At 38.9% G+C, this 22,239-nt stretch overlaps 1 protein-coding gene across 1 annotated transcript; it reads left to right on the top strand.

The window, feature by feature from the left end:
- Positions 1–5,947: 5,947 nt before the first annotated feature.
- LOC105227084 (serine proteinase stubble) lies at positions 5,948–22,077 on the top strand. Its single transcript, XM_049461508.1, has 9 exons — positions 5,948–6,116; positions 11,530–12,571; positions 12,636–12,889; positions 14,036–14,493; positions 16,821–17,616; positions 17,925–18,114; positions 20,029–20,326; positions 20,396–20,545; positions 20,847–22,077. Exons 2-9 carry the CDS (start codon positions 11,550–11,552, stop codon positions 20,979–20,981), a joined length of 3,303 nt encoding a protein of 1,100 aa, XP_049317465.1. The 5' UTR covers positions 5,948–6,116; positions 11,530–11,549; the 3' UTR covers positions 20,982–22,077.
- The last annotated feature ends 162 nt before the right edge of the window (positions 22,078–22,239 follow it).

The raw sequence follows: 22,239 nt of genomic DNA, 5'->3' as shown, positions 1-22,239 counted from the left end.
AGAAAGGCAACATGAAAACAAACACCATTAAAGAATCTCATATTAATAATTTAAACTCGCCATAAACTCAACCACAAAACTACGAACTTCTTAAACAAAACAAAAAAAAATGAAAAAAAATCGAAGAATATTTTAGTAACTATAAAAATATAAATGGCAAGGCATTGGCCTACAACATACCAGCAGATCGTAAAACGGTACATTTCGCGCACCTCTGGTGGTGTCATACGAGTGCGGCAGGTAGTAACCGCAGGGATCATTCGCCATTAGGCCATTTGGTCATTTGGCCAGTGTGTAAAATTATCAACAAACAACAGCAGAAATGCAAAAACACACACTTACTTGAATTTTCCTTAAGCAAATAAAAGTTTTACAAAAAAAAAAAACACCACAACAACAATAAGAACAAGAATCAATAATAAAAAATATGCAAAGTGTTATTGAACGAATTCTGACCCACTTTCTTGTTGTAAGCCAAACGGTATAACACTGGAGGGAACGAATGGGCGGATAATGGAAAAATTATACGATTGCTTAAGTGGTTGGTGGTAAGTAGTCGACGGTGGCGGTGGCGGTGTCGGTGTTGGTGAACCGCTGAAGGCGGCATTATTGGGCTGCTGCACCAAGTTGTTTCCCATATGTGTACGTATGTGTATGTGTGTTTGTTTTGGGCGTTGAATGCGTGCAAACAATTGCAACCAATCAAGAAATAAAATAACTATGATAACAACAACAATAAAAGTTAGAAGGACCAAAAAGAATAAGTGAAAAGTTCCCATTCAAATGTATACTGCATGCTTTTATTTGATTATTTTTCCTTTAAACACACAACTACCGTTAAGCGTACGAATTGGTTGCAAACACTATGCTAACATGTAACGGCGTGTAAATAAACACGACTAAATGGCGAAAAATTGATCGCTTAAAGATAAGAAATGTGGCGGTCACAATAATCAATTTAGCGCGACAACAACAGCAACAAAACAGCATGCACATGCGCAATTCACATTCATACAATTGCTGCAGATACCCATGCCTTAAAATATATAAGCGGTTGAGGCAGCAAACACTAGTTTCACACCGCTTACTTCGTAACTACTCTTAAACTAATACAAAACAAAATAGAAAGTAATCCAAGCTGAACAATTTAGTCAGCGATTGCATTATTGATCGAATTAATTTCTTGAAAATATGTCGACAAATGAAAGAGCTTTCCATACAAGCCCTTTATTACGATTGTAGAGTTTGTATGGCAGCTATATAATACGCTATAGTGATACAATTTGCTATACTGGTCCAATATCGACGGTTCTGACAAATGAGCAGCTCCTGGGGGGCAAGAACGTGGACTAAACTTTAGATCCATATCTTAAAAACTGAGAGACTTACGCGGTTAAAGCCGAATTAACAACAGCGCGGCAGTCGTTTCTTCTTTTCGCAATTTGGCGCCTCTTTGAGATACCAGGTATAACCAGGTTCTTCTCCAGCTGATCTCTTATACGGAGTGGATGTCTTCATCTTCCTCGGCTTCCCTCTACTCTCTAAGCTGTTTTCATTTGTACGGACGACATGACTTAGTCAGCGTAGCCGCTGTCTCTTAATTCGCTGAACTTTGTCAATATCGTCATATATCTCGTATAGATCATCGTTCCATTGACTGCGATATTCGTCGTTAGCAATGCGCAAAGGACCATAAATCTTCTACAGAAACATTCTCTTGAAAACTCGTAACGTCGACCCATCAGATGTTGTCGTTGTCCATGTCTCTGTCCTACATAGCAGGACGAAATTATGAATGACTTATAGAGTTTTGTCTTTGTTCGTCGAGAGAGGACTTTACTTCTCAATTGCCTACTCAGTCCGCGGTAGCACTTGTTGACGAGAGTTATTTTGCTTTGGATTTCGAGGGGATATTGTTTATTTGTGTTAATACTGGTTCTAAGGTAGACGAAATTATTTACGAAATCGTTGTTTGATGTTAGGAGATGTTTTGTCTTGTCCTCGTTCACTGCCAGACCCATTGTTTTCGCTTCCTTATCCAGTTTGAGTGTAGAGGAGGCTTATACCACAGTGATTGTGCTAGGTTGTGGGGTCTCCTTTTTTGTGGATTGGACAGAGCACACTTAAATTCCAATCGTTGAGTATGCCCCGGTATTGAATCTTTCTGTAGACGCCGTATATTTTTGTAGAATTTTCGAGAATTGACCCTGTCAACCAGCTTGTCAAGGTCTTTGTACTCATGAATTTCGTCCTCTTTCTTTTTTGTACGCAAATACGTCTTCTCTCTCCAACTCTCTAACCTATCCACACCATCGTACCAGCTGTTCTTTTGCCTTTTTGAAAATCAATAGTTTTGTTTGCAGCTATAAGAAAAGAGCTTTAAATGCCATTCCACTGTTTCCTTATACCGAGTTGCTGATGTGCGCTCTCAGAGAGCAAGAGTGGAAGTCGAGTAGAAAATCGTTCGGTTGTCTCTTGTGATTGCAGCTTCTCGACGTCCAACCTTCCTTGTGTTTTTTGACGTGCGTTTTTGCTGCACAAGGACGGGTTTGGTGACTTTTCGATGCAGAGGCAGCCAGGACTGATGAATTTTTCTAAGCTGGAATCTAGTACAACATATAACGATATTTCGGGCTCTGGCGAAGTCGATCAACCTCAACCCATTTGGAGATGTTTCATCATGGAGCCTGAATTTAATTTAAACTGAGGCTCAAGTTGTGTATATGCAGACAGATATGACATGGCTTAATCTACTCAACTCATGATATTGATCATTTGTATATATACATATGTACTTTAAAAGCTATCCGTCGTTTTTTTCTGGGTGTTACAAGCTTTGTAAAAAACTAAGCCTATTAACCCTGTTATATATATATATATGTATATATACATGAGTCTAAGTATGCATAAGAGCTTGTTTGCGGATTTTATCTTAATGGTGATATTTTACCAAAAGCCAGTAAAGTCAAATGGTACAACTTTGGTGGATGTCGTTGACAGTGGGGAGCACTTACATCGGTTTACAGTGTTATATAACCAATTTACAAAAATATAATAAATTTAAAAATATATATACTTTACCTTTTTATCACTAGAAAATGTTAAAATAATTATAAAAAAATTATGTTTTTCTATTAATTTATAAGCTGTATTTTAAAAGCCTCTAAAATATAGCTAAGCCTAAATTTTGAATGCAAAATTTGTATATATTGTAATATTTGTACGTTGTGTCATATTTCTTAAAGCCTGTGCATGTGAGTAACCAATACATTATATAAGTTACAGCTCGTAGGTAGGCCACACTTAAGTTATGGCAGTTGTTTACTGATAGATGATTGTTAAGCAGAGCTCATAACAAAGCAACACTGAGTTAAACCTATTAAAAGACCTTCAATCGAAACTCAGTGGTAAGTTTAGATAACGTATATTGTTTGGAAACCACTTCAAATTTTTCTTATTTTTTTTTTAATTTATTATAAATTGATTTAATTTTATGCTCAAATGCACTTGGAAGCTAAAAAATTAATTTCGTGTTCTTTCATTGAATTAAGGAATTTATTTATAGAATATGTATATAAAATTTTCTTTTTAAAGGTTTTAGTGTGACCCTAAAATCTATATTATGTTCGAAGGAAGTAGTGAACACAGTCTTAATATTAAGAAAAGCTTGTCGATTTAAGATACTTAGACTTTCTTGAACATCGAAACCATTTCAAAGACACTGTGGGCAAAAAAATGTAAGACTTTTTAATTTGAGTTTCGGGCGAAGGCGCATTCGTCGATATAATATATTCAAAGAAGGTCGAGAACGTTAACGACGAACGACGTCTAGAACAACCATCAACAACAACGGATGACCAACACGTCAATAACATAAAGGAATTGGTGCTTGAGAATCGACGATTAATAGGTAGAGATCTTACTGGCATCGTTTGAATCTCGGAAGGATCAGTGAAAACAATTTTAAACGATCATTGGGGCCTAAGAAAAGTGAAATCACGATTGGTTCCAAAATCACTGAATTTTTTCAAAAAACGGCGTCGCGTTAACGTCTGTGAACCAATGTTTTACGACTATCAGGATGTCATGGAACGTAGTATAATTGGTGAAGAGTCTTGGATCTACGCTTCTGATCCATAAACAGATGATCAGTCGGCCGAATATCTTGGCAAAGGTGAGCCGAAGTAGAGTGTGGTACACTCCAAATGCCTTCCGACCGGCCCAACTATCAACAAAGAGTACTATTTGAGTCTTATGCGTCGATTGCGCGAAGCTATTCGTAAAAAGAGGCCGAAATTATGGACCGACAACTTCTGGTTTTTACAGCAAATAATTCACCGTTGCATATTGCATTGATTCTTTGTGAGTTTTCACCAAATTTCCGACCAATATCGTGCCGCAACCACCATATTTGCCTGATTTGGCTCGGTCTGACTTCTGCCTATTCAGAAAACTCAAACGAGAGCGCCGGGAAAACCGTTTTGAATCAATTTAAGACATTAAATGTGAATCTCTGCACTCGTTAAGGCTGTGCCGGACATTTACTTTAACAACTGTTTCGAGAATTGAAAAACCCGTTGCCCGTGCTTTGGGACCAAGAAGAATTACTTTGAGGAAGACGACATAAATGTAGAAACATAATTTAAGAATTTTGAAATTATGAACAAAGTCTCATTATTTTTTCGCACAGTTAAGCCTTTTTAACAACTGCATAGAAATTGACAATTTAATTTTCATATGAGAAGACGACACATAGTGTATTAGTTTAAATATAAAATAATCTTCCAGATAGTTAGTTGAAATTTTTCTTCTTCTTTACTGGCGGAGACACTGCTTATGAATTATGAAATTAGGAATTAAAAATCAAATGACGGTATAGTTTGAAATAATACGAGAAACTTTATACAGAATTTGTATGAACTTTTGATTGCATAAATAGAGGTATTGTCCCACTATGTCGCCTGTTTTGAAGCCAACCGGCTCGTTGCTGATATAGATTTCCTTTTGTTGTTAATTTTCTTACGGAACGTTTGCTGTCAATAATGTTGTTCCCACTTATGTACCATTACGAATACTTAGAGAAACTAAGAGCGAGAGAGACAGTGAGGGAGGCTGCAAGAGTTTTGATCGACTGCAGATTAGTTGCACCCAAGCCAAGCAACTAAATAGCTGCACTCCAGCATATGGCGACGCTGATCGATGTCAATAGTGTTATGCTCACGTTTTGGCCATTATTTATAAATATACGGACATATAAGTTTGTATGTATATATGTACTCGTATGTAATATATGTATATGAAAGCTTGCGTAGATTAGGAAATGTTTTTACATATAGTCGAATCAACTACATGTGTACATGTATATATATGGTAGCTAAGAAGTTGCAAAAAAAAGTTTATGAATATACATATAGGTATGTATGTTCATATACATATGTATGTATGTATTTAAAGATATTAGCTCATAAACAAAAGTACAAACGTCCTGCAGCATTTTCCATTTTATCTAGTGTGCTTCCAATCATACATGCATACATATTGTACACATACCCGCTTGTATAGCAAGTAAAATCGCCTGTGGAGTTGTGAAAATTCAATTAATTGAATTTTGCAATTTAGGCTGCCAGATGCAGTTAATTCTCATATACATACATATATACAGACATATATTTGTATGTTTGCCTATACTTGTACTGCATGCCTATCTATGTAAGTGTGTGGCTTAGATGCATCAAAAGTGAAACTGACCAAATCAACATAGCCTTTATCTGCACTGGTTTCCACATACATATATATATATATATCTAGTTGTAAGTATATAAATAAACAAATATGTATGTACATACTGGCTTTCAAGCGAAGCAGAGTAGGGCAATGGGTTACTGCATCCACGGCAACGACCGATTTTTCGCTTAGCGCGCGAGCTTAGTGTCTTAGACTGCATTTGGGTGTGGGCAGAAATTTCATTTAAAATGTATACATTCATATATGTAATTCCATATGTATAAAATACATGTATGTGTGTGAAACTCACTTTTTAATATAATTTAATTTCTTTATCATTGTAGATTTGAGCACGCCGCGGCACTAATGTGCGCAATACCGGCCGAAAAAAGGTGAGTTTGAAAGCTTTAATCAAATTGTCGTGAATTTAACTTATTTAGAAATCCAAATTGCATTATGAAGATAATTTTGTAATAAATTGAAGCAGGCACTTAGGCGTTGAAACCTTTGTATTATGCCTCAAGCTAACGAATTATAGCTCCACCGCTGAGGTATGCAAAGCAAAAGCTCCAAAAATTCACCTTCGATAGAGGGATAGTTAGAGACCTTGAAGATAGAGGCTTTAATCTTAAAATTTCGAGGTCCATACATAATGACATCGAATGTAATTTCACAGAAAAAAAGAATTTCATTGATATCCCAAATGGTTTTTGTTTCAACTGAAAAAACTTTTGCAGCGCTCTTATTGAAAAACCCATTATATCTTTGTCTGATATGTGTCGAATCCTATTTGAAATCTGGAGAAAAAGACAGACTTAACGTGATAATTAGTAGAAATCTTGGTAGTAATCTGGTTATGCAAGCGAAATAATATTTAATTAACCAGAGAAACCAATTCAATATTTTCACTTTTCGGCTGCCTCAAATGTCACATGCTGCAGACACTTTATTCATATACATATACATACTTATGCAAACGTACCGACACCTCATAAACCAGCTGTGGTGGTGCAGCACAGCCAGTTGTGTACCCAGCGGTGCAACGTTATGGACAGGCAAAAAAGCGAATAAAATGTTAACACTAATTAAAAATGTTGAAATGTGAAAGAGAGAGGGGAAAATGCATTTTAGAAAAATTACAAAAAAAAGCAATTAAAAAGCAAAACCAAATAATTAATTTTGAAGCAAAGAAAACTAAAAAAATAACGATAACAACAACAAGAAAAAATAACGTGCTGCATGGTTAATGCACAATGGCAAAGGAAGAAATATTCACGAGGAAGAAATTGCATCAATAACAATGAAAGGCGGAATGACAAACTGGCTGAGAAAGGAATGAGGCAAGAAAAAAGTAACAGACAGTCAGCAAAAGCGCATAGCTTTGTGTCAATAATTCACTGTCGAGCGCGATGCATGCAACTAAAATAAATGAAAATAAATAAAAAAAAAAAAACAAGAAAAAACATTAACTTCGGTTATGCCGAAGCTAGAATAGTCTTTACAAATATAACATATTTCTTGCAGGAGCTTGATTTTTATCAATCAGTTTGTATGGAAATTATATGCTGCAGTGATCCGAGCTTAACAACTTTTCTGGAAAGGAGATGCTAATACTGAAATTCGCTTAGGGCACTAAAGGCCATCCCAGCCGCACTTACACCAAGTGTAGTGATTTTGAAAGCGGCAATTAAAATTTGTACTAAAATGATGATGATGATGATATTTTATCAGTCTTGGGCAAATTTGATCAGATTGTATTTGTGATAGCATATACTTTTTGGAGTATTCGAACATTACTCGAGCTTAGGCATAACGATGGAAGGAGTTGGTGCGGCGATGTACTGTCAAAAGACATAAGGAAGTCTATTAAGTTATCGGACCACTGCAGTATATTTCAAGCTAACACCTGAAAATGTGATCAATATTGGGAAACCCATGCATTGTCTATACGACGATCTGAACATAAGCATGGCAAAGAAAATTAAAACTCAATGGAACGAAGACTTCAAAAATCATATGCAAAACTGTCTGCTAGCGACACACGCCCACAGAATAAGGCTGACAGATCTATAAGACTGCTGGAAATGTCTAGAGGAAGACAGGAGAAACAACGAAGAATCTCTTGTGCACAAATCCTGCATTGGCAAGACTACACTGTAAGCCTTTGGGGGTCCTCACGGTATGATACTCTTCATGTACCAATAGTGGCGCTGCAGAGTATTTTGAAATTCGTGTGAATTGCAGGCATGCTAAAGGATGACTTCTTCTCCTAGACATAGTAACTGAACTCCATCTGGAAGCGTATTTCTGATAGCCATAAAACCATTTTAGAATGGCCTATTTGGCAGAAAAGGTTAAACCAAACAACGCCTTGAAACGGTAAAAGCACCATTTAGATTGTACCTACAAGTATTTATATACATATATATATATATATATATATATATATAGGTGGACTAAAACTTATTTAATGTTGAATCGATCTCCTTGAACGTCTGCGCCCTTTCGCTAAAAAATTAAATCGAAACGGCATATAGTTTGGCAAAAATGGATTTCTACCGCACCCTATACGTCTATACAAAGATCTTTGTTTGAAAATTAGCGTCTTCAATGATTTTTAGATGATCGCCAGCTTATTACTGTACTACGATTACAATGTTGGTGCGTTGTTCTATTTTCATTCGGTTGCTTTTGTAATTGTTTTTTCCTGTTGTTTTTATTGTTGCCATTATTTTTGCTTTCTGCTGCAAGCCATTGTACCGAGTATGCAGTCGGAAAAGTGAAAAGTTGCAATTAAACCAGTCAATGGTTTTGTCCAACTCGTCACTTTTTCCACATGAACAACAACAGCAACAGCAACAATCATTTGTTTGTTAATGCCGCTGTTGGCACAGTTGATGTTATTGTTGTTATTGTTTTGGATTTTGTTTTTATTGTTGCTGCCACACTCTACGCAGCACTGGTGTTTGCTTTGCTGCTCTTTTCCATCAAGTTTGCTGAGTGTTGCTTGCCGCTTGCCTTGTCTGCTGCACCGCAACAGTCACTGCACTTGCCACATGCAACAACAACTATAACAACAGCAACAGCAATAAATGGAAATGCAGTGTTAAGATTTGTAATGTTACAATGCGTTGCAGCTAATTGCCGGTTGGCAGGTTTCGCTCGTCTGATAACTGCCAAACCCTGCCAGTCGTGCCCACCCGGCTGATTTGACTACCCGCCATAGCGCAAACGTCTGTCCGCCTGTCCGTCGACGCGTCCATTTGTGTCCAAGCCCGCTTGGCATTGTCTTGCTTGTCCTCCTTTCAGCGCCGCCTCAATGGGAGGGAAAAATCTCTATGACAGACGACTCAGAGCTTGCAACGCCGCACGCTTTCTTTCTCTATTTCTTTCTTTATTTCTTTTAACCTTTTTTCCTTATATCTTTCTTTCTTTCCACAATTCGTTCATTCATTAATCAGTGTGTTTGTTTTAATTTGTTTTCTTAGTTTTTTTGAATTACGCTTTTATCACGCTATGCACCCAGACATACATACATATATGTACGTATATAAATAATGTTTTTATTAGATACACCATCTAAATGTATACCGGAGCTGTACATACCTACACGTGGCAAGCACCTCACCAACTAGCTTGCCGGCCTCCTATTAAATTGACAACTTCGTTCATTGTCCATTAACTGGAAAAGCATTTGACTGCTTCACCGCTCTGACTAACTGCCCGCCTACCGTCCTCCCATTCTCTCAGTGTCCGTTGTCGGCTGTCTATTGCCCAAGTGACTGACCACCGGCATGTACAACCGACCAGGTGGACTGACTGGACGCTCGATCGCGAACTTGATTGTCCAGTGTCTGCCGTTGAGTAAGCTGTCTGGTCTCGCTTGGGCTACAAGCGTTTCACTTGACTTGACATGTTTTGATTGCCATCATGTCTTATCGGCATATGAAATACATTAATTAAATATTCAAAGCACTTTCTACTAGAGACCTATGACCCTGCTGGTACTTTCGATCGATACTGCATGTCTCAAAAGGGTTGAGAGTAGAAAGTCTGACGGTGAATTATGGAATCCCACAAAAGGCAGAGTTTTGAAAACACTTTTTTTCCTCACAGTTTTCACATCCTTTTAAATAACAGTTTTTCTCGAAGTCCACAATATAAATTCATACGATAGCTTGTTCTACATGACCGAAATTCTCAAAATTTGAGGTGGTCAAGTTTTCTACCACTTTCAGCAACTGTGTTTGGAACCGATAACTATTATTTGGCCAAGTATTATACTTTCAGCAACTCTGTTTAAATAGATAACTGTTAGTAGTAAGTGCTGTGTCTTTCATTTATCAACTCTTGTTTCGAACCAGTAACATTGAGCTTCGGCTCCAAATTGGAGGTTCGCTAAGCTATTTTTAATTCCATAGCCTTTTTCTCTTCTGATCTTATTTCTACTTTTAGGATAACAACAATACCTTGTTAAACTTTTCTTAGTGCTGGAAACTTATTTCTTGAAGGTTAGGCTTTAAAAATGTACAACCGATAGAAAAGACTATAAGAACATGATGCGGCTGACAGCTTAAGAATACTGCAGACAATGTCTACAGCAGGCCACCAGGAAAACAAAGTAGCATCTCTTATGCACTTATCCCGCTCTGGCAAGATTGCGCTGTGAGCACCTGGGGTCCCCACAGTATGATAAACTGGAGGAGCTACCGATAGATTCTATAAGCTTAACAGCCATATGTATTACCAGAAAATCCAACATTGTTTGGATAAAGATAATGGATCTTTTGGAGTTCCGATTTGTTCTTATTCAGAGTAGTTAATCGAATCAAAAACCAAAAACCAAAAAAGAAGAAAGAAGAAGAAAGAAACAGAGTACATCCACGACGATGATCTTTGGATCGTGAGGTTGGTACAGATTTCTCAATAAGAGACAGTTTTTAATAACGCAGTATGTTCGAATACCCTTAGCAGCAACGAAATTGTATGAATTTTTGAAGTTGAAGTAGATGTACTCTTTTCAATAGCCTTTTTTTGATAGGTTACGAGTGAGTTGTGTCAAGCTGTCATGTTATTTTTGTTCAGTATTGTTTGACATTTCGTCATGGAAAGACTAACGTCTGAAGAACGTTTACAAATCGTTCAATTTCATTACGAAATTCACGTTCTGTAGAGAACTCTTTTTGAGAGCCAGCAGTCATTATTGGATAATACTGGACCGAATAGACCACGTCCAGCACGAAGTGAATAAAATATACCAGCAGTAGCTGAGAGTGTATCCGAAGACCGTAGAAAGTCGATTCGGCGCCATTCGCAGCAACTCGGGCTGGCGTATGGGACGACTATCCCGATTTTTTGTCGAGGTCTTTAATTCCCAAGCCGCATTGCTGACCTCTATAGGCTCTTGAAAAGTTCCAAGAAGATCCGAAATTAGACCCGGCCAACATTTGAAAGAGATAATTTTCAAAAAAATAAATGTGGAATAATATTCTTTCGAATGATAAATATTCGCTATTAAATTTGAAGCTTCTGTGTTTTTTCTTTAAAAAAGTAAGGACCCTCGAAATGTACTACCCTTTACAATTGCATTATCTCCTTTTTTATATTCATAGCTGTCCGGAAAAACTCCCTTAAGCAGGCATATATTGATTTCCAATCTTCACTAATTGCTTTTAGAGCTTCCTTCTAATTTTCTTTTGGAAAGAATCATAATACTATCTGTAACTCACGTGGTTGCGATGTAAACCACAGAGTTGAAGATTTTTTTTTTTAAATTCATTATATTTTCCATTTCTTTTTTTGCAGAATTTTCATACTTGTGCAACATGTGGAATAGTAATAATTGTTATAGTCGAAGATGGCTAGTCACGGACACGAGACAAGTGGGCATAGGAAGCAGCAGAAATCGGTATCAACTGTCCAACAGAACAAGGAAATCTACACAATCGCTGCAAACAGCAGCGGCGTCGACTTTACAACAACCGCGACATACTAAACGCAAATGCCGACGATTATGCGAAGCACGCGCGAAACATACCGAGCAGACTGAGATATGGCTACCGCAAATGTCAACCACGGCGTATGCGGCAGATGGAAAAGCGCCGCCGTGCAGACAGCTCTCGCGGCTGTCACGAACTGCGTCATATACAACCGCATCGATATGGTCGCACCTAAAGTCCTCAATAGCGCCTTCCCGGCGCACACGAGTCAACGCTTGCCTAAACCAAATAATAGAAGTATTACTAGCCTTACTATTAGCCAATTGCCTGATGCAGCTATGCGGACAACTGCCCACGGCGACAGCCGCATTCGGCGCGCCAACGGCGAGCGATACACTCGCCGAAGCATACAACTTCTACACGAGCAGCAGGCTGAGCCAACGCGGCGACGACGACGACGATGATGAGTACGCGGACGGTTATAGCAACAACTATCGCCAAGCGCACAGCATCGGCGGCAATGCGGCGTTTGCATTCAACGCGTTACAATTGCCATCGGCTGCCACGCTGGCTGCAGCTGGCGCTTACAACGTACCAGATGGTGATGCCGCGTTGTCGGGGAATCAGCTGCAACGGAGTCAAAATTTCAAAATCAGTCAGAAGCCCTGCTCGATTGGGCGCATCGAGGGCACTTGCATGTTCGTGTGGGAATGCATCAAGTCGGAGGGTCGACATGTGGGCATGTGTGTGGACTCGTTCATGTTCGGTTCGTGTTGTGCGCACAATTATACAGAGAATATTGTAATGCCGCAGACGTTCTCCTACACGCGTCCCACCAAACCTCTGGGCATTGGCGGTGTGAATCATCGACCTCGACCGCCGCATCAGCCGCACAAGCCTAGTATAAGGTGAGTTGAGATCATGGCGTACGCAATATAATGTATGCTTAGTTTTGTATGCTTCTCTTTGCAGTGGTATGACTACTATTGAGCGGCCGCATGGCGCTGGAACGCTGGTCATACGTCCATCTGGGCCGCATCATCAGGGCGCTTTGTATAAGCCTCAGTATATGAAACCCTCAACAGTGGGCACAACCACGTCTTTCTCCGCCTCTCACTCAGCAGCGACGACAACAACGACAACCACTTCAACTGAGGACTCCAATGCGTTGTGGACCTCGAATTCGGTATTGCAAGATTTGCAGCCGGCAGCGGCCACGGCGTCAAGTGAGTACTTTCTATTGAAGAATGTGTACATTAAGGGTGTCCTATATAGGAATTTTTATGAAAATCATTTAGAATATTGTTTGTGATGCCTTTAATGTCTGAATCTTTTCGAAGTCAGAAATATCTACTAGTGGGATTATAAAGTTTTTAATCCAATTAGATACTTTGAGCAGTATTTGAACAAAGCAAAATAAAATGTTGCCACCTCTTGTAAAATAAAAATATTTCGGTTTACAAAATATGTACTACAATATGATGCCAAAATGAAGAAGTTTAAGAAGAAGTACATAAAATATTTCTTACAAGAGTTGCCACCTGTTAACATTTATTTTTGGGAAACAATTTTTTAAGCTAAAGAAAAACTGCTGTTTGGGTCTGAAACTGGAGCGGATGGAAAACCTATGCACATATGTATATAGGAAAATGTTTTATAAGGGTTGCTACCTGTTCAAATTAGTAGGCTAAAGAAAATATAAGCTATAGAAATACTAAAGTATGTGTTTCACAGTAAAGCAGTTAAAAAAAATACAGTGAAAAATGTTTTTATTAAGGTTGCCACATGTTTAAATTTTTTGGTAAACAAATTTTTTAAGATAAAGAAAAGCTGCTGTGTTGATTTGAAACTGAAATGGTTTAAAAACCTAGAGACGAAAATAATTTATAATGGTTGCCACCTGTTCATATTTTTTGGTAAACAAATGTTTTAAAATAAAGAAATAATGCAGTATGAGTAACAAACTTAAGCGGTTAAGTAAAACATACATTTGAAAATTTTTTATAAGGGTTGCCATTTGTTCAGCAATATTAGATCATTAAGTTTGGAAAGATATGAAGTGGTACACTATGGGTGCGTAATAAATAGTTCCAATACATTTTTTATTTGAGATGCTTTTGGGAAAGGTTGCCACCATTTTCAATCTCAAAGAGGGAGGTTCGGTGAATTTTGTATTGGAGGACTTCTTTATTGTTCCCAAATATCTAAAAATCAGTGGTACAAACTTTACATGGCAACAATTTTTGTTTTTCTAAATAAGGATATCCCTGTGCTAAAATATAATATAACATTTACCCGAAAACTGATTTACAAGCCTGCTTACACATGCATACCTATGTGTGTCTCTCATATAAATTCATGACTTTCTGCAGATCAATGGAATACATCACCACAGCTGACAGCCGTAACGCAACACCACTGGCACATGACGACTGAGCCAAATTTTATTACCAAACCGCGGCCGCCCAGCTGGGAGAAACCGACCGGTATGCGTCCCTCGAAGCCATCAAAGCCAACAAAGAAACCCATCTTGCCGCAGCCGCAATTGCCCAGCTACCAAGTGACGCAGCAACAACAGCAACAGCAGCACACCACAGCGGGTATTGTGTACACGACGCGAAGGCCAGTGCCGCCGACATCTACGCAGCCAGCGACAGTCAAACCGTCCGGATCGCCCTCATCAGCGGCGGCCAGTGCACCAACAACGCCAATATCGGCGCTGTCGTTGACGCGTCCTCAACCACCACACACCGTCTCCTCTGCGTCTTTCGCCACATCTGCGACTTCGTCATCGTCAGGCACTAACATGTGGCAACAACAACAGCAACAGGTATGTTTGTCTGCACTTATGTAAATCCCTACACATTGTTCTCCGGGTTTTTAAACGGACTAAGTCTGGCTGGGCCACATGCCGAGGTCATTTACTTAAACACTCACTCACTGACAAACTGACAAATTTCTGCTTCAATGTTTGCATACTTATGCGGCATGGGCGGATTATCGCGCACACAGCAACAACAAATCAACTTTGTTGCGCATAAGCGTATAAAAATGTTTATCTAGCCTTGAGCGACATTTTATTGTTTGAAAATAGCTGATGAAAGATTGCCCGTCATTTGGGTGTGGTGCGGCTAAGCTGTGCCATGCTATACGTCCACTCGTGCTATGCTGCTCGGCCGATTGATCCGCTAAAGTGTATCAGTAACTGAAAGTGCGACGTCTATTTTGTGTGTGGCATGCAGCACGCGGCATGTGGCGATCACACAATGTCTCGTCTTTGTCTATACGTAAATGGCTTAAGACAGCTAAGGGCCTAATTGCATGTGACAGTAGCGCCAGTAACTTGCTTTGAAGTTAAACCTATTCCAAGCTGATAGAAATATATGAAAAGTGACGTAGTTTGGCTTTAGGGATCTTTGCAAATGGACTTGGGTTAGGGTTAGGTTAAGAGGTCGATATTAACAAGGATCTTGCTTTTGAACGGTACGTTATGTTACTTGAAACTTCTATATAATACATAGATCCTAAATCGACAAAGCGTTTTGAGCCCATCACAAATTTCTTGTGACTACTAATGTCAGTTTCAGCTACGACTCCTGGCTCCCCGAAGGTAAAACTGCTGATATGTTTCATGCTGGAAGAAGCAGGAGAAAGTATGTGGATGTTTCCACCTCACCCTACTCCATACAATTTTGACAACTTGTGTCCTTCAAGGTTTTTAAGCCTACTGGATACTTGAGATACCCTTCGATTAGCTCGTAGTTAGTATTCAGAAATCACAAGGACAACGTCGTCAGCCTACAGTCTCGCACCCCGAGTTCATTAACTACCGAGATCCAAAGTTTTGAAGTTATTTATCCGCTGCTCTTTTCGTTTTCGGCTCGGCGGACATTTGTTCGTCAGTCGTTTATTCTTTTCTTAACAGAACAGCTATTTGAAAAACAGACTCACAAAATATACAACATGACAGTATAGACCTCAATTTACATAACCTTTTGGCTATGAGTAGAACGCAAAAGGTCCGTTGAACGACTAGCTCTTAGCAGGGTTCAAATGGTCGCAGTGGTAGGTGTCCTAATTAACACGTTTATCTTTCGCCAGGCTAAGGGTGAAGCATCATACTTTCTACGAACCTGGCGAGTTGGCTGGATAGGTATCAGTCAGCGCAGTCAGTCACTTTATGGCTGGTTCTAGGCGCTTTGTAGATATATGACGGACGTTTTGATCCGTACTTAGAAGTTATGAGCATTACAACAAACAAACGTCGCCAGCAGTTCAAGTGGTCTCCCTAATTTGATCTTTTTTACGAAACATAACCTATCCTACCACTAACATAAATTTCATTGAAAATCTTTAAGGCTGGCTTGTTTGGGTCCTTTCAGCGGTCTTATTCTTAAATACATTTAGTTCGAAAAACACTTCGCGCTCAGAGACGTTTGATATGGGATGATATATCTATACGGGACTGATTAAGGCCTCCTACAAAACCCAACCGAGCTAAGAAGCTTATAGAAATATTATATAAGATTTCGAGCGTATGCTCGCCGTCTTCTAGAGCATTTCGAAATTTTGAAGGTCTCAGTTCTCAGCAGAGAATCAATTTGCGAAGAAAGACGGCAGCCTTACTTTTCAGACTGGAGCCTAATTATTTCGTAACTCTGCTTCAATAAATTTTCTTGCTTCCGAATTGATATGACAGATTCTACCCAATTTGGTAGATACTTTTTTTCGAAGAGCGCGTGCTTTGTACTGACATTTTATACCCGATTAAATGCTATTTTTGCAATAAACCTTCCCGAATATTTCCAAGCCATTTTGATAATTTCCAAAAACGATTCCCTATTCCTAAAACTGCAAGCCTTTATAACAGGCCACTGTGTGTGTGGCTTAAGTAAAGCGCCCAAGGTCCTGCTTACTACTACCTTGTTTGCCTTTTTGTAAGCTCAAGTCCACTGATGCCGGCAATCGTTCACAGGCTAGCCACATGTCGCCGCTAGACGGTATTATCCAACGAATGAGTGCGTTCGCACATGTTGTTTTTGTAGTGCATTGAAATGAAAAATTGATTTCGGCCATATGAAAAATCTGCACCGTGATGACCGCCGTATAGACATAAATAACATTGAATAATTTCAAACTCATAATTTAAATTTGCAGCAGCAACACCAATACCAACACCACCAGCAACAATATCGACCGCCGCCTGTTTATGCGAAGCCACCAACGAAAGTGCCAGCCACATCACTGGCGACCACCAGCGGCACTGCGAGCGCGACAACAACAACAATGGGTACAACAACAACGACAAGCACGCGATTACCAACAAGCAGTACTACGGTAAAAACGACAACGCGTCCTTACACGCGCCCAACCACGCCCAATTGGGTCATTAGCGAAAGTGGTGTGCCCAGCGGCGTCGGCGACGGCACAATTTATCCACTGCACTCGTCGTCTACAGGAAAACCAACAACAGCAATAACGACCACAACAACAACAACAACAACGCAAAAATATAAACCCACTTCGACATCATCCACTTCGTCAACGTCATCATCATCATCGGCGCATACAACCGGCTCAATGTCGCCCATTAGACCCACTCAACGGCCCACTTGGTCGCAAACGACACCGACACGGCAACCACCAGCATCAAAGCCGCCAGCATCAACCACCTCATCATCATCATCAACAACTTCAGCATCATCATTATCATCTTCTACATCATCACATTCCGCTTCCTCATCATCATCGCTCTCACCACCCGCTTCATCATCTACAGCTGTCACTGCAACGCATAATATGCCCACTTATGGACATTATCCGCATCCGAGGCCGCCGTCGCAGCAGCAGACATTGTCGCACCACAATCTGACGACGATCGAATCGAATGAGATCTCCGATAGTTTGACCAATAATAGCACCGCTATTAAAATCATCACGGCCGCACGTAGCGGTAAGTTTTACAACTTCACTGGAACCCGACTTCTACTTCCACACACATATATTTTATTTATGGCTGAGTTTCGGTTCATTTATCACTCGGTGCGTTATTTGCATCGCTGATCTGCGTTGGGTGTTGCTGTCGTTGATTGACCGCCAGAATATTTAAGCCATCATTTAACTGCATTCAATCATCCTCGGGTTGCCGTGCAATCCCATAAAGATTTTATGTGTTTTCTCGCTTAATCTTTTTACTCATGGTGGTTTCTTTTTTTTCTTTTCTTCCCTACTTTATTCCAAACATTTTTGACGGATTTGTAGAATGCGGTATTCCGGTTTTGGCGCGTCCGGAGACACGCATTGTGGGCGGCAAGAGTGCGGCGTTCGGTCGTTGGCCTTGGCAAGTGTCGGTACGTCGTACAACGTTTTTCGGCTTCTCGAGCACGCATCGCTGTGGTGGCGCGCTGATCAATGAGAATTGGATCGCAACTGCGGGACATTGCGTCGATGAGTAAGTAATTAAATAACCGTTAACTACCGTAATGTAAAAGTGTATTTAGAATTTATACAACGGTGGCTTGCAATAAATCAGTGGTGCTTGATTTATGTGAGATTAGATTCATATCATAAGGTAAACCTCAAATAAATCTGGCAGATAACATGAAAGTGCTAGCATACCACTTGATATCATTTCTTTATATAACACGACAGTTTTTAAATCCCAAACGCTACTGATCTAAAAGACGTTAAATGAAGAAAAGAGCATTTTAGGTCCCACGGTAAAGATAAAACTTAGTAGTTCGGAATCTTCTTCTTTGGTCCAGTAACCATTGGTTGGTCTGGTTTTCTCTATCATTTGCGAGGTCACATCAGTTGTACATCCCAAGTGCAGACAGGTCGCTATGTACTTGATTCATTCATTGGATGCGTGGACGCACTTGCTTGAATTGAAGAAGAATTTCGCTGGAGCATCATCTTTTATGCGAATAATGTGGCCTAACCAGCGCACTTGTTGGAGTTTTATGCGCTTAACTATACCCATATCACCGTAGAGCTCATACACTGCGTGCTTCAGCCTTCTTCGATATTCATCGTTCACGCGGATGGCTCCTAAGATCTTGCAAAGAACAATTCTCTCGAATACTCCAATCCGGGTTCGTCATCGACCATGTTTTCGCTTCGAATAGAAGGACGGAGTAAATTATTGGTGGAATTTACACTGATTTTGAGATAAACAAAGTTTTTGAAATATCTAGCTGCCGCCAGTGACATAGGTCTCAAGTCGCAAAGAAACATCTGCGTATCCCAGTAGCATTATAATTTTAAAGGCAGTGAAACTGTGGTTAAGATTATGGTCTCGTATCATTTTTTTCTGCATTCTTTTGAAGAAGACACACGAAAGGGAATCACACTTCTACTTTGTGAGTTTGTTGTGGTCGTCAACGTTTGGGGAAGTCAATATCCGAGATTTACGTGTTCTTTTCATTTGAATTTCATTCTTACATGGCAAGTCCCAAACCCAGCGGCACAATTCCAGCTACGCAAAGACTCGTTGATCACATTTATATAGTCACCCGCTTGCTCCAAGACAGACGGCCGCTTCCAGGGCTTCTCATCTGGTGGACGGACGCTACAACCCTGCTAAGCACTTAAACCGGTAACACGGAGTGGTCCAATCAAGAGCAATCTCTCTTTGCTGTAACCCAGAGTTTCACAAGGGTCGCTTACCGCATCTCACTCAAAGTAGTTCGCGTTGCACGGTTTGTACGACCTAGACCTAAGAGTAGGGATTGAGTATGGTTGTTCAACTGTGGCTAGATACCAAGAGTAACTATTACACCCCATGTAAATCCTTTCGGAATCACTCGGTTCAAAAATACCTGTATATGATTGCTAAACTAAGTTGCCAATGAGAATAATTGATAATTGCTGACATGTAGCGGTTATTTTGGTAAGGTTCTCGATAGTTGTCATCGAAGACAACTAACGGATCTCGTCGACATAATCAAAGGAAATACCTCTGATGTTCCTAGCAGCAGCTCCGTTTCAAGCGTACAACTATAGGGATGATTTCTGCGAAAACAACCCAGCAGCAACTACTTGGAGAGGCGTTCATTATCTTCCGGCCACGCTGTACAAATGTTGAAATGGAAGCAGCAAAAGGCATCCGGTAAATATTCGGAGTACAGCATTTTGCCGAGATTTCATTATTAAAAATTTCTTGGAAGACAATACGTCATAACAAAAGGCACGATATTATAAACTAGCTGAGGTTAATTCCGTATAAATAAATCCCAAAAGTATTAACTTAACCTCTACTTATAATGCTTTGTCGTATTTTGCAGTTTTCTTTTAAAAATTATTTTTTCATAATAATTTCCTTAAATACTTATTAAATTGTGCCTTATTTTTACCGCCATTACAGTCTACTCATCTCTCAGATGCGCATACGCGTCGGCGAATACGACTTCTCACACGTGCAAGAGCAACTACCCTACATCGAACGTGGTGTTGCCAAAAAAGTCGTACATCCCAAATATAATTTCTTCACCTACGAATATGACTTGGCCTTGGTGAAACTGGAGCAACCGGTGGAATTTGCGCCGCACGTCAGTCCTATCTGCTTGCCACAAACGGATAGTCTATTGATTGGCATGAATGCCACAGTGACCGGTTGGGGACGTCTCAGTGAGGGCGGCACACTGGCGTCCGTCTTACAAGAGGTATTCCAATTGAGACATTTTATCAAAAAGGAAATTAATTTCATAATTTTCTTTGTTTTATACATTAAGGTATCGGTGCCGATTGTGAGTAACGGCATTTGCGAATCGATGTTTGCGCGCGCCGGACGTCAGGAGTCGATACCGGATATATTCGTGTGTGCGGGCTATGAGAATGGCGGACATGACTCGTGTCAGGGTGACTCTGGCGGACCGTTGCAGGTGTGCTTTATTTATTTTCAATATTTTTTTTTCAATATTTTTTTTTCAATATTTTAATTTTTTTTGTTTAAATATTTTTTTTTTCAATATTTTAATTTTTTTTTAATATTTTTATTTTATTCCAATATTTTATTTTTTTTAATATTTTTGTTTCTTTTTTTCAATATTTCATTTTTTCAGTATTTATTTTTTTTTTCCAATATTTACTTATTTTTTTCAATATTTTTTTTTCGAAATTTTAATTTTATTTTGCAATGTTTTTATGTTTTTATACAATATTTACTTTCTTATTTTTTTTTAGGTTAAATCCGCTGACGGCCGTTTCTTCTTGGCTGGCATTATCTCGTGGGGCATTGGCTGTGCGGAAGCAAATTTGCCCGGCGTTTGCACGCGCATCTCGCGTTTCGTGCCCTGGATCATGGAAAATGTATCGTGATAGATCTGTCTCTTGACAAGGCCGGCATGTAATCACTTCGTAAATGGACTGTAAATATTTAAGAATTTTAGTTTTGTCTGCACTATTCTAGGCAGTACTGTGTTCCGGGCTTTCCTAGCTTTCCTAAACTTTTTTCACTATTTATAAGCATGTTTTCATATTTATTTATAATTTATCTAACTTAGTTAAAAAACAAAAAGAAAAACAAATATTTACACTGTTGAAACACTAACCTAATTTATATAAATTATGTGATTTATATTTATGCAAGTAGTTAGTCGCAATTAAATGATGAAATAGTTTTAGGTAAATTTAAATAAAATGCAATGAATTTAATAAAATAGTTTTAAAATATTTTTTAGATTTAGTAAAATACGTTAAACGCTGTATAACTGTATTTCTAATAGCGCAAATTTATTATGAATGAATTATGTAATAATTTAGTATTAATTGAGTTTTTTAATGCTATAAATATTTACTAAATTTTAATTTTATTATTTATTCACATTTTGCAATATTTCAATTTAAGTATTTTTTCTTTACTTTCACAATTTTTTATTGCACAATATTAAGTATGAATGTATGTAAGTAGCGTGACAATATTGAAAATAATTAATTTATTTAATTTTGTACATAGTAAAAGTCATTTCATCACACTGTTGTTGTAAGCTTATCATATTCGAAAGTCGAACTTTACATGTGTATGTGTTAGTGAGGAATCAATTAAAATCATAATAACACGTTTCTAATAACTGCTGCGTATACTCGTAAATCAAAATATGCAGGCAATAATTGAATAACTAAATAAATGAATTAATTAATTAATTAATGACTAATCTTGCCCAAAGAAGCAAATAAAATTTAAAGAAAAAAATATAAATATTTTTCATATGTTTTTGGTGTATTTACGATGGTGAATGAGTGGCAGTGGGGTTGAGCTGAGCATCAACTCCTCTAAGATGGCCAAGTCCCTGACTGGCCTCAGGAACTTAACCGGTGGGAGCAGAAAGATAGAGATGAGCAACATGGTCAAATATCTTGGTCCCACGCTGTATGGTAGCAGTATGTTGATCTGACAATAATGGATTGTCAGTTGGTTGCACACCATGACCGTGCGGATGATAATCTAGTATAGGGTATTGACTTATTTCCCAAGGGACAGCATTACCAAAAGGGTAAACTTCACCAAGAACTTTAAGACTACCCTTAGCAGTAAGACTGAATGTAATGATTCCATTCTCGAGCTACTGCTTAGAGA

This window comes from Bactrocera dorsalis, unplaced genomic scaffold, assembly GCF_023373825.1.
Source record: "Bactrocera dorsalis isolate Fly_Bdor unplaced genomic scaffold, ASM2337382v1 BdCtg046, whole genome shotgun sequence".
NCBI classification, from domain to species: Eukaryota; Metazoa; Arthropoda; class Insecta; order Diptera; family Tephritidae; genus Bactrocera; species Bactrocera dorsalis.
This window is presented reverse-complemented; position numbering and strand designations above follow the sequence as displayed.

What these genes read in the sequence shown, in the direction of transcription:
- LOC105227084 (XM_049461508.1), top strand. Translation starts at nt 11,550, where the DNA reads ATGTGGAATAGTAATAATTGTTATAGTCGAAGATGGCTAGTCACGGAC. An exon ending in TGGCGTCCGTCTTACAAGAG is followed by an intron (nt 20,327 to 20,395) that starts GTATTCCAATTG and finishes TTATACATTAAG; the next exon opens with GTATCGGTGCCGATTGTGAG. An exon ending in ACTCTGGCGGACCGTTGCAG is followed by an intron (nt 20,546 to 20,846) that starts GTGTGCTTTATT and finishes ATTTTTTTTTAG; the next exon opens with GTTAAATCCGCTGACGGCCG.